This window comes from Arachis hypogaea, chromosome 6 (genome assembly GCF_003086295.3).
Source record: "Arachis hypogaea cultivar Tifrunner chromosome 6, arahy.Tifrunner.gnm2.J5K5, whole genome shotgun sequence".
In the NCBI taxonomy this organism is placed as follows: domain Eukaryota; kingdom Viridiplantae; phylum Streptophyta; class Magnoliopsida; order Fabales; family Fabaceae; genus Arachis; species Arachis hypogaea.
Genome location: NC_092041.1, coordinates 5,108,850 through 5,123,592, shown reverse-complemented (window position 1 = coordinate 5,123,592; position 14,743 = coordinate 5,108,850). Strand labels below are relative to the sequence as shown.

At 26.7% G+C, this 14,743-nt stretch overlaps 1 protein-coding gene across 1 annotated transcript; it reads right to left on the bottom strand.

Moving 5' to 3' along the window:
* Nucleotides 1–1,034: 1,034 nt before the first annotated feature.
* On the bottom strand, nt 1,035–4,946 carry LOC112695527 (zinc finger protein GAI-ASSOCIATED FACTOR 1). The gene is made up of 3 exons (XM_025747886.3): nt 4,475–4,946; nt 2,833–3,229; nt 1,035–2,081 (listed from the first exon to the last, which is right to left on the bottom strand). Exons 1-3 carry the CDS (start codon nt 4,758–4,760, stop codon nt 1,199–1,201), a joined length of 1,566 nt encoding a protein of 521 aa, XP_025603671.1. The 5' UTR covers nt 4,761–4,946; the 3' UTR covers nt 1,035–1,198.
* Between the last annotated feature and the right edge of the window lie 9,797 nt (nt 4,947–14,743).

Sequence of the window (14,743 nt, the reverse complement as noted above, 5' to 3'; positions counted from 1 at the left end):
CTGCCAAATCCTCCAAATGTAAATTACAAGTTCGGATTTCATGACCTGTATAACCACAATAATGACAAAATTACCAATGTGCTTATATTTGAGTTTGAGATCTATCACTTTTTTATTGTTGCTCGCAATTTTAATAAGTAATTGACGCAATGATTTAATAATGTCCATCATAATTTGGATCTTCAACACCTTTTTCTCCTGTCCTCTTATTGTAAACAGGTCTAAATCTGAAACTTCCTCCAATAATTCTCCTATTTTTCTTCCTAAATTGCTTGTTTTATGGTATTTAGAAAGTCCCCATAGTTGCAGCCATATGAAAATATAGATAAATTCTTTTTCTGTAATTGTAGTTTCATCGTTCCACCTCTTTAAATTAAGAATGTAGTTCTTGAACAGTCACGAACACCTTTTTCAATTCTTAAAAGATCAATTTTACTATAAAAAAATTGAAAAATATTTTTTCTGTGGTCAACTACCTTAAATCCCTCTAGTTACCTCCATATTATAAATAAGGCAACTTTTAAAGTCTCTGCAGTGAAACCTCTGTTAGTGAGAAGTCTTCCAACCAAGCTCCTTAAACATATGTCGATACTTTTTTTATGTCTTCATTAATGAGTTGTACTATCTGATCCTCCTTAGATTTTGGTGTATGGCTGGTGTCCAACCTAAAATTAGCGATTGCTGTCATTTAGTTAATCACACGTGATGAAAATTTCACAATTAGAATTCTTCATAAACTTTAGCAAAGCACTCAAAAAACCCTAGGAACAAGGCATATATGTGTTCAATACTTCTTAGTTCTTACTTAATAAAAAGTATTATTTAAAGATAATTTGGCCATTTAGAATTTTTCATATTATTTTATGGCGGAGATATTTTTTAAAAATTTAAATTATTAACATGCGGTATGTGTTTAGGTTTTGTTGCATTGTGATACCATTAGTTCTGCAATTATATTCATCAGTACATAAGAACTTTATTAGACGCCAGCATTTTAATCTGTACCATCATCATCTAATGAGGCGGCAATAATATATGTCAACAAAGGGAATGAATTAAGGACTGAAAATAATGTTACAATAATATCGAAGTGTACACAATTGAACTAATTAACCGTGGACAAGTAATTATTCCTAAAATTAAGAAGAAATTAATTATGGCGCAGACATAATACACATTATTGATGAACACTAACGTCTTACGCTAAGGGACCAATACCAAAGTATCCATGGGCACCACCATCTCCGCCGCCGCCACCACCACCAGCACCTCCCGCTCCGATTCCCAGAAAGTCCAGAGTCATTACATCGTCACTTCCCTTATTAGCTCCACCAATATTAATGGTGCTACTACTCCTACCACTCACCGGTGGGATACTGAATCCACTGCTTCTGTTGTTCTGATCAATGATCTTGGCTAAGGCCTTACTTTGATCCAATATAGCATTAAACATTTCCACACCGTTCATTCCAACGCTCCCGTTGAAATTATTGTTATTATTAAACTGATGAGACGGTGAAATATTATCGTGTTGAGGATGAGCATTGTGCATGAAGTGTTCCATGATGATCCCATTATTGGAAGAAGCAAATGACGGGGGTGCCATGCTAGTGTTATTGTTATTATTGCTCACGCTTGTTGCACCCATTTGTGCAGCTTTTTGAAGCAATGCCGTGGCGGACATGTGAGGTAACCCTGCAGCTAAATGGACCCCACCACTCTCATCGAACATGTTTAGCGGAGAATGTGGTGAGTTCAGTTGAAGAGAGGGCAGTGATGAAGGGTTTATTAGGTGGTTGTTATTGGTGGTGGTGGTGTTGATGAAGGGTTTTTGTTCAGGCATTGAAATTGGCATGAGTTCATGAGGGAATGATGATGGATGCTGCTTGAATTCGGAAGTAGAAATACTAGTGTTATTGCGAGTGATTGGTAATGATGCAACTAGGTTTGGGATTAATGGTTGCAATAAGTTGGAGCCTATCTTTGGAAAATGTCCAAGTACTCCTCCTTCATTGTTCACTTTGTTATTCTCATCAGCCAGTGCGTCACAGAAAGCTCTGTGGGTTATGAAGCTATCTCTTCTGCACACACAAATCAAAATAATTAAATAATTTCATATCATGGACTAGTGTTGGGATGTTATTTGATTATAAAACCAAAAAATAAAAATAATTTTTTTTTAACATTTCAGTAAATAAATGAAAAATATTTTTATATTATTATATCTAAAACATAATAGATAAATAAAATATAAAAAATAATTTTAATTTTTAAAAGATTATTTAAAAGAATATTTTTTTAAAGCTTACCCAAAAAAATTCATAATAAGTATTGATGTCTAAACTATTACTTTTACATATATCTACATTTTTGTATAAGTAGTTGTCTTCGTATGTATTGGTTAAAAATATTATTTACATATTAAAAATTAAATATATATATATATAAATTATATATTTATTTTATATTTTAATATATATTTTATAGATAATTAAATTGGTTAGAACGATTAGTATAATGGAATAATACGTTTATATTTTACCATAAATTCAAATGTGACCATAATTCAATAAAAATATAATATAAAGTGTTATTTTAAAATAAGAGAAAGTCTAGAAGTTCATCAGATTTTGTAGTTTTTAGCCATTAATTAGCTATCAATGATACTTTTAATGGTGTGAGATTGCATCTAATAATATAAAATCGTTCAATTTCTTTTTAATGATTAAATGCTGACCAGAATTTAACAAAAGTGCTGGCTCCTAACATTCCTCTTAAAATAAATCACACAACCAAAAATGAAGTAAAAAAAATGATATTTAATTAAAATACCTGGAAAAGACGGTGCCGCAGTCACATTTGTATTCTTTGGTACCACAGATTTTGGAATGAGCTTTCCAGTCAGATTGAACGGCGTATTTCTTGTTGCATTTCTCACATTTCCACTTCTTGTCGCCGTGCTTTCTGCTGAAGTGCTTCTTGATTCCGGTGAGGTCTCCCAGTGCTCGAGCAGGATTGTGGTGCACACACGACGCTTCCGGACACACGTACACCCTTTTCCGCACTTCGCTGCTGCTTCTCTGTTTCAGCTTCCATGGCAGGTTATGCCCTCTCCGGTGCAGTTGAAGGTTCTGATCCCTTTGGAAACCTTTGTTGCAGATCTCACATATGAACCGGTTTGTAGTCACCAGCGTGTTTGGCGATAGAGCTATCACTTCAGCACTTGGATCTGCATGTCAACAATGCACTTACTTAACCCTGCTTTTGGATAATCTTTATGCATAAATATCTAAAATTAAAAATTCAGATGCATGTGAAGCTGAATAGTTGAGATAAGATTGTTTTTGGTTTACATATAACTTTTTTTTAATTTATTTATACTGTGAACTCGTGGTATATCAACAATTTTAGAAATATATAGATGGGTGGATTTTTTTTTAGTTTGAAATTTTAATTTTAAAAGTAAAAATAATTGGCATAGCTGATGTTCACAATTTAAATAGAATGAAATAAGATTGTTTTTTTAGATTATCTAAAAAAATTTCAAATTGTGATATTGATGATTTTTGTGTGCCTTAAAAATAATTAATTTTTATTTTATAATATTAAAAATTATCAAGAAATTTTAAATAGTAAAAAAAAAAATTAATACGACATAAAAATTATTATTTTTCTGTTTCAAATTGCTTCAATAATATTAAATATGGAGTATCTTTACAACAGAAGAAAATGACAGAAGATTTGAAAATTAAAAATAAACATATTTTTGTATTGAATAAATTTCAAAATAAAAATAAAATTATTGTATATTGTGTCTCTCTTAATTCTTTGTTCACATGAATAAGTAAAAAATATATATATAATAAATCTAAATATTTATGTGTGTTCATAAAAAATGATGACATGAAGAACATATACACATGAAGAGCCTAAGACAAAAAACTGGGTATTTAATAGTACTTTCGTGGACACAGTTTTTCTTTTAAAAAGAAAAAAGAAAAAAATGAAAAAGATGAGGTAGAGGTAGAAGTCAATAAAAGTCAACAGTGAGCAGTAGCAATGATTGTGAATCCCTGCAGGCAATAATTGAGCTCCTTCGACTAGTTACGCCCACCAATAATTCATCAATTTTTAGGAGTATATGAATAATAATTAAAAAGTGGTTAAATTAAAGAGATAATAACCCAGATCCTTTTGTCCCCGATTAGGATTATTTAAGAGATCCAACACATATATCTTCTTATGCTAGATATCAACTTAATTATGCAGCTGCCCATATTTGACTGATTAATTAACTAACCATAATTATTTAAGCTCATGCTTTTATTAAAGAAACTAAATTATATAAAACCAGAAGTCATCAGGAAGCTAAGCAAACTTAATTACTGTATGTCTGTCTAAAACAAGAAAAATAATGATGATGAAGATGTGGGTTTATTTATTTTGTTAGAAAAGAAAAGAAAAGAAATAAAACCTGGATTTCCTGGTAGGCTTCTTTTCTTCTTAGGAGGCGGTGGTGGTTGTGGTTGTGAATTTGCGTTGGAAGCATTGCTGCTGCTGTTATTAGTAGTGATGGTTGAAGAATGAGAATTTGGACTATGGAAGTTACCACCACCACCACCACCAAGTATCTCTGACTCTGATTGCTGTTTATTTTTATTAAGTAACAATAGTGATGCATCTCCTCCTCCTCCTTCTACTCTGCTGTTAGTGTTATCTGTGGAGAAGCTCCCACTATCACAACTTGTGATGTTTGACATTCGAGTCAAGGTAGGAAATAAAAAGAATAATCTATTATTTGGTTATGGAAAATATGGGAGAGAATAGAAGAGGATAATAGTTTATTTCAAAGGAAGAAGCTAAGATGGGAGGACAAAACCCACGAAACTCTCCTCCTTTTATTTGTATTCACACCAGAGTTATACCACCTTAATTAGAATACCTGTGGGCCACATAGAGATTAATATTGCTTTACAGGAAAAATATAGGTAAATAATGAGAATACTAAATAATGTGACCAATGTGAACAATAGATATATCGGATGTTTAATTCAATAGGTATGTGAATGATTATGTTCATTATTTTTAATTGGATAGTTATTTCTTTTGATTCAATTTACTCATGTACAATTAACAATAACTAGATGTTCAATTCACTAGGTGTGCAGATAGTTATCCTAATGTTAAAATTTAGGAGATCATTTAAAAATAGAGTGTTTTTTTATTTTATTTGGTTAATTCTAGAACTCATTATTCACATTCTTTACAAAAATCATTATCTACCTAACAAAACTCATTGTATTATTATTATTATTATTATTATTATTATTATTATTATTATTATTATTAGTAGGAGAATATTCATTATATCTTCACATAAAAATTGCATTCTTAATTAATCATTAGATGGTTTGATATATATTTTTTTTATGGTATCTCTCAATTTATAAATTAAATACTAATTCATCATGAATTAAAATTTTATTTAAGAATTTACTATTAGCTAATAAATTATTATATATATAAAATAAATTTTAAATATTTAATATTTATTTAAATAAATTAATAAATTAACCACTAAATTAATCTAATTTAATTAGACAGGCAGGTTGATATATTTGACTAACTATATCTTTATATAAAAATATTTTCATGAAAATATCTACCTTATTATTGTTGTCATAATAAATTTTATTTCTACTTTATTTTCTATGTAATTAGTTATTAAGCCATCACTACTAGTCTACTACTACTGTACGTACGTCCTTAATTATTGTGTATGCCCATGTGAATTGCTTTATATTGATAAGAAAACACCTTATGCTTAAACTTAAACTTAGCTATTCACTAAGTACTTTTCTAAGTATAATTATAGTAGTAATACTGTAATAGCTAGCCACTAATATATTCAATCTCCTAATAATAGTTAGTTAAAGAGAATAACTGAGAAGCCAGATCATTATTAGAGAATCGGGTAGGTGTAATAGGGTACAAATAATTTTAAAAAAAATTCAACTAATAATTATCGGTTAATATTGGTTAATTTTTATTTTTTTAATTCATATTAATATTCAAATTAAATGAACACATGAAATTACATATTAAAACAATATTCAAAATAAAATAAATTTTTATTAAGAATCACAAGAGAAATGAGCAATATATGTTTGAAGTTAAAGTTAAATATTGATATATATATATATATATATATATATATATATATATATATATATATATAAGTAAATTATTTTAAGAAATTTAACATATAAAGTTTGAATAAGAATATGGAGTTAAGTGTTTTACAAGTTTAGCCTTATCCGTCACGGGATCTAAGTAACTCTTACGTAGAAAATGACCGGACAGAAGTACAAAAATTCCTCTATTCACGTGTGCCTGGGGTAATTTCCGTGTGCCATAATTAAAGCATGCCAATGCTTAGTATTTGATGCTTAAATGACAAAATGTGTGCCTTCTTTTGTGTCTTCTGTTATTCATTTAACCTTAGCATAGCATTAGTACTATACTTCATTTCTTTAGTATTATTAGCCCCACTTTTATTTCTCCTTTTTATACATATATATTTATACACAACTATAATAATGTCTAATTTTTTTGTATATATAATATTTTTTATATCTAATAAAATGCAAGTGTATGCTAATTATTAATTAGCTAGTGTTTATCGTTTTCCATATTTATCCTTATCTGATCGAATAACCCCATCCATCTCAAGGCTAATTATATATACTAGTATACTAAGTATTTATTAATCTATTTTTTATAAATTAAATATAGATAATAATGATAATAATAATAATAAAAAAATAAATCTAGTCAAAATAGTAAATATGTTACACTAAAATTAAGAAGTTATGGTTTGAATATAACTCTTGAAATTAACAAAATATTTTTTTATAAATTATATATAATAAAAAATATTTTGAAAAGTAAAATATATACACCAACTATTTTTTATATTTTCATTATTTATAATATAGATATTCAAGCTTTTCATCCAATCATATCAACAGTAGTGACATGCTCAAGATATTTATTTTTAACCAATTATACTATTTAATGTATAGTTTAGCTAACTTTTTAAACAACGGGCAGAAGAGTTAAATTTAGAATTTAAAGTTTAAGATTGAAAGTTCATGATTTAAGATCTAAAATTTAATATAAATAAAAAAATTTTAAAAATAAAATTTATATTGACTAACAAAATTCACTCTCTGCCATTTTTTTTTATATTTTCTTCCAAAATATTAATATATATGACATTAATTCTATTCACTCAGCTACTCCACTACTGCACGTAGAACGGTAGAAGCATGTATGTAATGTAATAATACATTATTGAGTTTTGGTTTTTCACTCTAAATAATGCACATTGATATATATTAGGGCTTTTCAGTACATTCACAATGATGAACATACATGATTTGATCACGCTTTTGTGATCATAATTCATAGGCACACTACACATATATTTTTGTCTCTTCTCAAACACTCCATGATTTAAATTTTGAAATACATAGCATATTCTTCTCTATTTCATCTTAAATGAGAAAATTTGAAATAGGAAAAAAAAAAAAAGCAACTATCATATCCAGTGCGCTGTGTTTCCCGTCATTTACGTTCTTTTGCATCTGCGTTTGTCCCCTACATACTGCTCATAATAAAACAAACATAATTAAATTCAAGGCACAAGTAAAAAATTAAATAACTTTTCTTATTAATCGCTGTAATTTGCTAAGTTGTTTTCTAAACTTACTTGGATTTATTTGGCCTCAAATAGCCAGCCATGCATGACTAAACATTTTTAAATTTCCCCCCTTTAATAGTAGCAATTCAGAGCTAATTTAAGTTGGACGAGTGTTCACTCGTCCGCTTAAGTATTTGATATTCGAATCTCATATTGTGTATATAGTAATTTATTGGCCAGCTACATACTCTTAAATGAAGCTCAAATCTATGACAGATTAGGAAAACAAAAAAGAGGAGCGTTAAGAGTCAGCAAATTTTGTAATTTGTAACCATCAATTAACTATCATTGGTGATTTTAATGGTGTGAGATTTCATCCAAGAGTGTGAAATTAATCACTTTACTTTTACTGATTAAGTGCTGGTCAGATTTTAATAAAACTGCTCACGCTTAGAATTTTCCAACAAAAAAATAATAACAATTCAAAAATTTTAGAAGATTAACTATTTTTAATAATTTTGACCATAATTTATTAACATAAATATTAAATTATTTTTAAATAAATTTTATTAATTTATATATATATATATTTTAAAAAATGTGAATATAAATTATATTAATTTATGTGTATAAATTTAATTAAATATAATAAATTATATATTTATTATATGCAAATATTTATAAATATGAATACACATTATTATTGGTTAAATACTAATTTAAATAATAATATTTACTGATGAAATAATATTGTTAATAATAATTAATTATGGCTAATTACGTTGGTTGTTAAAATTGAAGTTTAATTAAAAGATGGATAATGTGAGATATCTCTATCAATCATGAATAGTTTTGAGGATTGTTTTCCACCGCCATGTGTTGACAAATGTAAAACGTTATCGCTATCCAACTCACTTTTCTTTGGCGCATGTTTCTTACATGCTCCTTCAATTAATTTGAATCAACTACCAGAGACTGATCTCATCAACCACGATATAAATTTAACGAACTGTTCCATCTTACGATCTAAACCAAATATATATGTTTATACAAAAATATTTGATAATAAAAAATTATTAAAATTTATTATTTTTAATTTTATTTAATATATTTTATAATAAATAAATATTAAATAAGATAAATTTATATTTTTCTTTTATATTCCTAGAATTACCGATATTTATAAGTGTTTTTCTTTCTTTTCTTTTTAAATATTTTATTATATATCAGCTCTATTCAAAGGTTGCTTTCAAGAGTTCATTCAAACTTCAAAGAGCTTGCTGCTTATAGTGAAGAGACTACTCAGCTTCCACTTGGTAGATTCGGAAAATTATGACAAGTTGAATAAATTAAACTTTAATGAAATTAAATAATGAAAGGAAGTATCTCGATTATTTGATTGAAAAGCCCTTTTATTAATTAAATAAAAAATATAGAAATGTTTAATTTTAGATACATGTCTCCGTTTATCCCTTTTTTACTTAGCCTAATTCATTTTAAATTCCCTTTTAATTGTTTTTTGGTGGCTAAGGCGAAAAAATTTTAATATGTGACCAGGATGTGGAATTTTCAAGTATATTACCTTTTTTTTCTGCTTTTTCTTTTAAACTATGAAGACCGTTTAACAAAAAACAAAATTAAAAGGTTCAATTTTAATTTTAAAATTTTTCTTTTTAAAAAAACATCCTATTCTAATTAAAAAAAAACTAAAATATTTTAATTTTAAAAAATAGAAATTAGAGGTTTGATTTTAATTTTAGAACTTTTAACTTTTCCAAAACAAAAATCGAAGGGGAGGGTCCCATTTTAATTTTTAAAATTATTTAATTTTGTGAAAAGTGAAATTGAAGTGCTCGATTTCAGTTTTAAAAAATTTTAAAATTGTTTATTATTTGAAAATAAAAATTGAATGATTCAATTTTAACTACATCATATTTTTGAAAATACACTATTTTTCTTATATTACAGTATATCACATATGCATGTATAATATGAAAAGAAAAGTACGAGGAGTTAATGAAATATTTGTACAATGTGTATAATGGAGGTTTAGGGAATATTAGAGATATAACCATTAGTATTATCTTTTTCCATCAGCTGAAGCTTTTGAAATGAGTGGTATCATGATATGGTATTAGAGTGCTAGATCCGAAAGGTCAAGAGTTTGATCATTGGTGAATTCTAAAATTAGTTTAAATTTTGAGAAGATGTTATTATTCCTAATATTCGAATGATTATTCTAGATAGTATGGAAAATGCTCTGTAACTCAATAGCCGGTACTCAATATGAAAATTAATTTGTCCCTAACTTATCTTAGCTTTGAAGTGGCAACTAATTTATATTAATTAACCAAGTTCTAACCTCATCTATCGAGTATTAAAAAAAAAAACCTAAAATCTATCGGCCTTAAGCCGTCATTATAAAAGCTACACTGAAATAATAATGAGATACAAAATCCAATAATGACATTTGCCAATGTAATCATTCTAACTACCATTTGATATTTTTTCAAAGGAGATTTCGTATAACCATTGGTTTGATCTTTCTAAAATCTTCCAACACATGAACCCATGTAAACTTAATAAATTTACACTTATAATGTATAAAAAATTATATATATATATATATATATATATATATATGCGCGCGCGCAGCGACACTGGTCCATCCAATAAATTTATATATTAAAATGAGTTTATAAGTAATAAATTAAAAAAATAATTAAATATTTTACTAATATAATAATATACAATTAGTAATTATTTATGTAAAAAAATTTTTACACCAAATTTAATTCATATATATGAGGAAACAATAAAAATAGTTCATAACCAGTCAACGTAAATTTTGTTAGATATATAACTTACAAATTTATAATGTACAAACTTCTTATTGATCATTGCTTATTAGTTAACGAGAAATAATATTAGATGGTGATTAAAATTTATTATTTTTAATTATTAATTAATCATGAATGTTTAAAAATATTGGTCAAAATATCTTATTGAATTACTAAATTAAAAAAAATTGAGTTAATTAAATTAATAATTACCATAAATAATAAATTCTAACCATTCTCTAACATTTTTTTCTAGTTAATTTCTATTGGAACGCGGTATTTTGCACACGTTGTGTACTATTATATATGTATTATTAACAAAATGCACAAATAGTAAGAAAGGAGTCTATAAGAAACTAGAAAGAGTTAAAAGTATAAGATCTAGAAGATGTTGAAGTTTAGCTTCCTCTACCTACGACACACTAATAACGACTTATTTTGTAGTTTCATTGTTCTCATACTTTGTCATTATTTCCAAATCTTAAAATTGTTATCGTCTATGATGATAATTGTCTTGTTGCGAAGGCAGACACATGGAAAAATTAAATAGCATGCTTGATCTAGCTATACATATATGCATACAAACAATGATACAAGGTTCCAAGAAACGTACCAAACCGAAACTTCTGTTCATGTACAGCATAATGACATGTATAATTCATCATACACTTATACAAGCTAAGATGACATTCAATAATCAATTCCATCCTTTCTTTAATTTTTCTTTTCAAGATTAAATTTTGTTATGTACATATAGATATCAGAAGTCACTTATTGCTCGCCAATAAATTATAGTTCAAATGATATAGTTTCTCCATACTCACTTAAAATATTGCGGATTTAAATCTCCCTATTTTCGGTAAAAAAAGTAACTTATTGCTCAAGAATAAAATCTCGAGAGAATTTATAAGTATGAAACATCCTTAATTTTATGAGTTAATTAGATCTACTTATAAATATTCATCTTTTAGATGATTATTTTTGTACATCTAATAAAAATAATAATAATAATTTTGTTAGAAAAAATTACATTATAAATTTTAATTAGAAACAATTATATATATATATATATATATATTAACTAAAGATTTCATAAGAGTGATGTATAAATTTTTTAATGAGTATTAGGAGATTAATAAATTTTGTAATTTATAATTATCAATTAATCATTATTAATATTTTTAATAGTATGAAATTTTATCCAATAATATAAAATTATTAACTTTTTTTATAATTAAATACTGACCAAATTTTAATAAAAATATTGACCTTCTAAACTTTTCCTTTTCGAATATACGATTACTCGGCTCAAACTCAAAATGATTGGTGTAAGAAGAATAAGTTTTTTGTCACCCTAGCTAACTAGTTGTATATGATTGGTATAAATTAAAGGCAATATAAATATGGCTTATTGTTAATTAAATAAGGCTAGTGAATGCTCCTCATCAATCATCTCACCCTAGCATTATATCCCAATAATGAAGCAGATTCCAATATATAAGTAGGAAGCTGCACTTAGCACATGTGGGACATGCAATGTCATGTGTGGGGACAAACTTGAGATTTGTCTTTTTTGATAAGTAGAAAAGCTTTTGTTTAAAGGCACACAACAATGCAGTACTATATATATAAATATGATTAAGAGAAATATTTTGAGTCGGCAATCTTTAATATTTTTTATTATTATTTAATTAATATAAATATTAAATTATTTTTAATAAATAAATTTATTAATTTATATATATATATATATATAAATTTTAAAAAATATAAATATAAACTGTATTGATTTATGTATGTAAAAATTTTAATAAATATATGTATAAATTATATAATTTTTTATGTATAAAATCTTTGTAAATATAGATATAAATTATTATTAACTAAGTACGAACAAAAAGTAATAATATTTATTAGTCGTATAGTATTGTTCTTCTAATAATAATAATAATAATAATAATAATAATAATAATATCTTGTTTAAGTAAAATTTGAACTATTTAAATACTTTTCACAATGTGTTTATTGGAGCTTAAATTACTATTAAAATTTACGCATATATGATGTTAATTTTTCTGTTACCATGAAAAATGCCAATAAACACTTATCATGTATCTGAAATATTATTCGCCTCAAAGAGGGAAATGATCTGGTTTACAGTACTGTCATTTTTGAAAGTTACATAAAGAAATAGATAACAAAAGTTCGAATTAATTCACAGGAAAAAGTAAAATTGGCTTATATGTTCACATGAATGGCTTACAGCCGTTTTACAATTATTAAGTTGTGCATCTTTTTCTTTCCTTTAGATATGATATGATATGATGAAGAATTATATTGAACCTTATGAATCAATGCAACACGCAATACATGACTATAAAAATAGAAACCTTGGCATGATATGATTTCTAGTTTAAATGGCTTAATTATTTGCCGACAAGAACTAATTAACAAATAACCTTAGGTTCTATTTTATTTTAATTTTATCTCAAAAATTTATTATTTGTATCAAATATATTCTTGAATGTTAAATTTTTAAAAAATTTAAGATCAATATAACAATAATACATAAAAATTATGTCTGATTTACTTATATTGAGAGATTATTCTTATAAAATTGTTGTTGAATCGATCTTAAATTTTTTCAAAAATTAGCCATTAGAAGTATATTTGATGCAAATCGAAAATTTTTTGGCCAAAATTGAAACAAAATAAAATTTATGGATATTTTTAAAACTTTTATCAAACTTTAGGGACAAAAAATATAATTTACCCAATTATTTTATAACAACAAACTAAAACTGTTCTCTTTGACTATTTTAAAAAACGCACGATTTTATAACCGTTACCATGATTTTTTTTAAACAATAATTTTTTAATGTTGTTTAAATAATTGTACAAAAGACACGCATAAAAATCGTTATCAAAATGCTACACTTTAAACCGTTTTATTAGACGGTCTTACACAACGATTTTTACAGTATTATCGTTGAAGTTTAATTTTGCATTATGTTATACCAACAAAATAAAACTGCTCTTTTTGAATATTTTAAAGAACAAAATTTATAGCCATTGTAACAATTTTTTTATCAAAAAATAATTTTATAATATTATTTAAATAATTATACAAAATAAAAAATAAATATAAAAATAATTATAAATAATCATATAAATTTAAACAAATTTTTTTACAAATGCTAAATTTATAGAACACTAAAAAATTATTGTTATAAATATATAACAAATATTATTTATAAGAAAAATAAATTTATAACAAATATTATATATTTTTAGTTTTATTCCTGCTCTAAAATTTAACATAATATTTTTTTAACACTTTAAAAATATTTCAACAAACTCCTTCCGAACAAAACGCAGAGACTTGCCAAGTTACCCTCCATCTACTAGCCTTAATCCACTATAACCCACACCACTCATCATCATCAGAGTCATCATCGAAACAATGCCAAACTTCACCAGCCCTCACCATTGAAGGAAGCTGTGTCTCTGCTCTCCTAGTCGTGTCAAAATCGTTGTTGCTTCTCGGGCCGTTTCTCCCGTCTCCACGCTGTCGCTATTTCTCTTGGCCGTTTCTCCCTTCTCCGCGCCATCGCTGTTGGTCCTGGCCGTCGCTGCTTTTGTCCTCTCCAGATAATTGCTCTTGATTTTGGTATAATGTTCTGATTTTCATTTTGTATAACGCTTTTCTGATTTTAATTTGGTAATTGGTTTTTATTTTGGTATAATTTTGTTCTGATTTTGATTTGGTATAATGTTGTTCTTATTTTGATTTGGTAACTGGTTCTAATTTTGGTATAATGATGTTCTGATTTTGATTTGGTATAATGTTATTCTGATTTTGATTAAAGTTGGCAACGAATCCCATGTCCCCGCCCCCACCCTCGCCCCCCGCCTCCATTATCTGTCCCAGTCCCCGTCCCGTCCCGCGACAGGTAACAAGGACCTCGTATCCACCAGAGACTTGCGTATTCACGAATATCTATGGATTTTTTTAAACGAAAAAAATTGATAAAACCAAATACCATAGCAGAAATTGAAAGTAATTCCCAATGCCAAATCACAGAGCTAGTGATAGTCTATTAATTAGTAATAGTTCAAGAGTGGGGTTAAATCAAAATTAGTAAATAACATTCATTGATTACTAGTAAATCAAAATTAAAGGTATTACTTCACAGAA

What these genes read in the sequence shown, in the direction of transcription:
- LOC112695527 (XM_025747886.3), bottom strand. Translation starts at nt 4,760, where the DNA reads ATGTCAAACATCACAAGTTGTGATAGTGGGAGCTTCTCCACAGATAAC. An exon ending in AAGCCTACCAGGAAATCCAG is followed by an intron (nt 3,230 to 4,474) that starts GTTTTATTTCTT and finishes GTTGACATGCAG; the next exon opens with ATCCAAGTGCTGAAGTGATA. An exon ending in TGCGGCACCGTCTTTTCCAG is followed by an intron (nt 2,082 to 2,832) that starts GTATTTTAATTA and finishes TTGTGTGTGCAG; the next exon opens with AAGAGATAGCTTCATAACCC.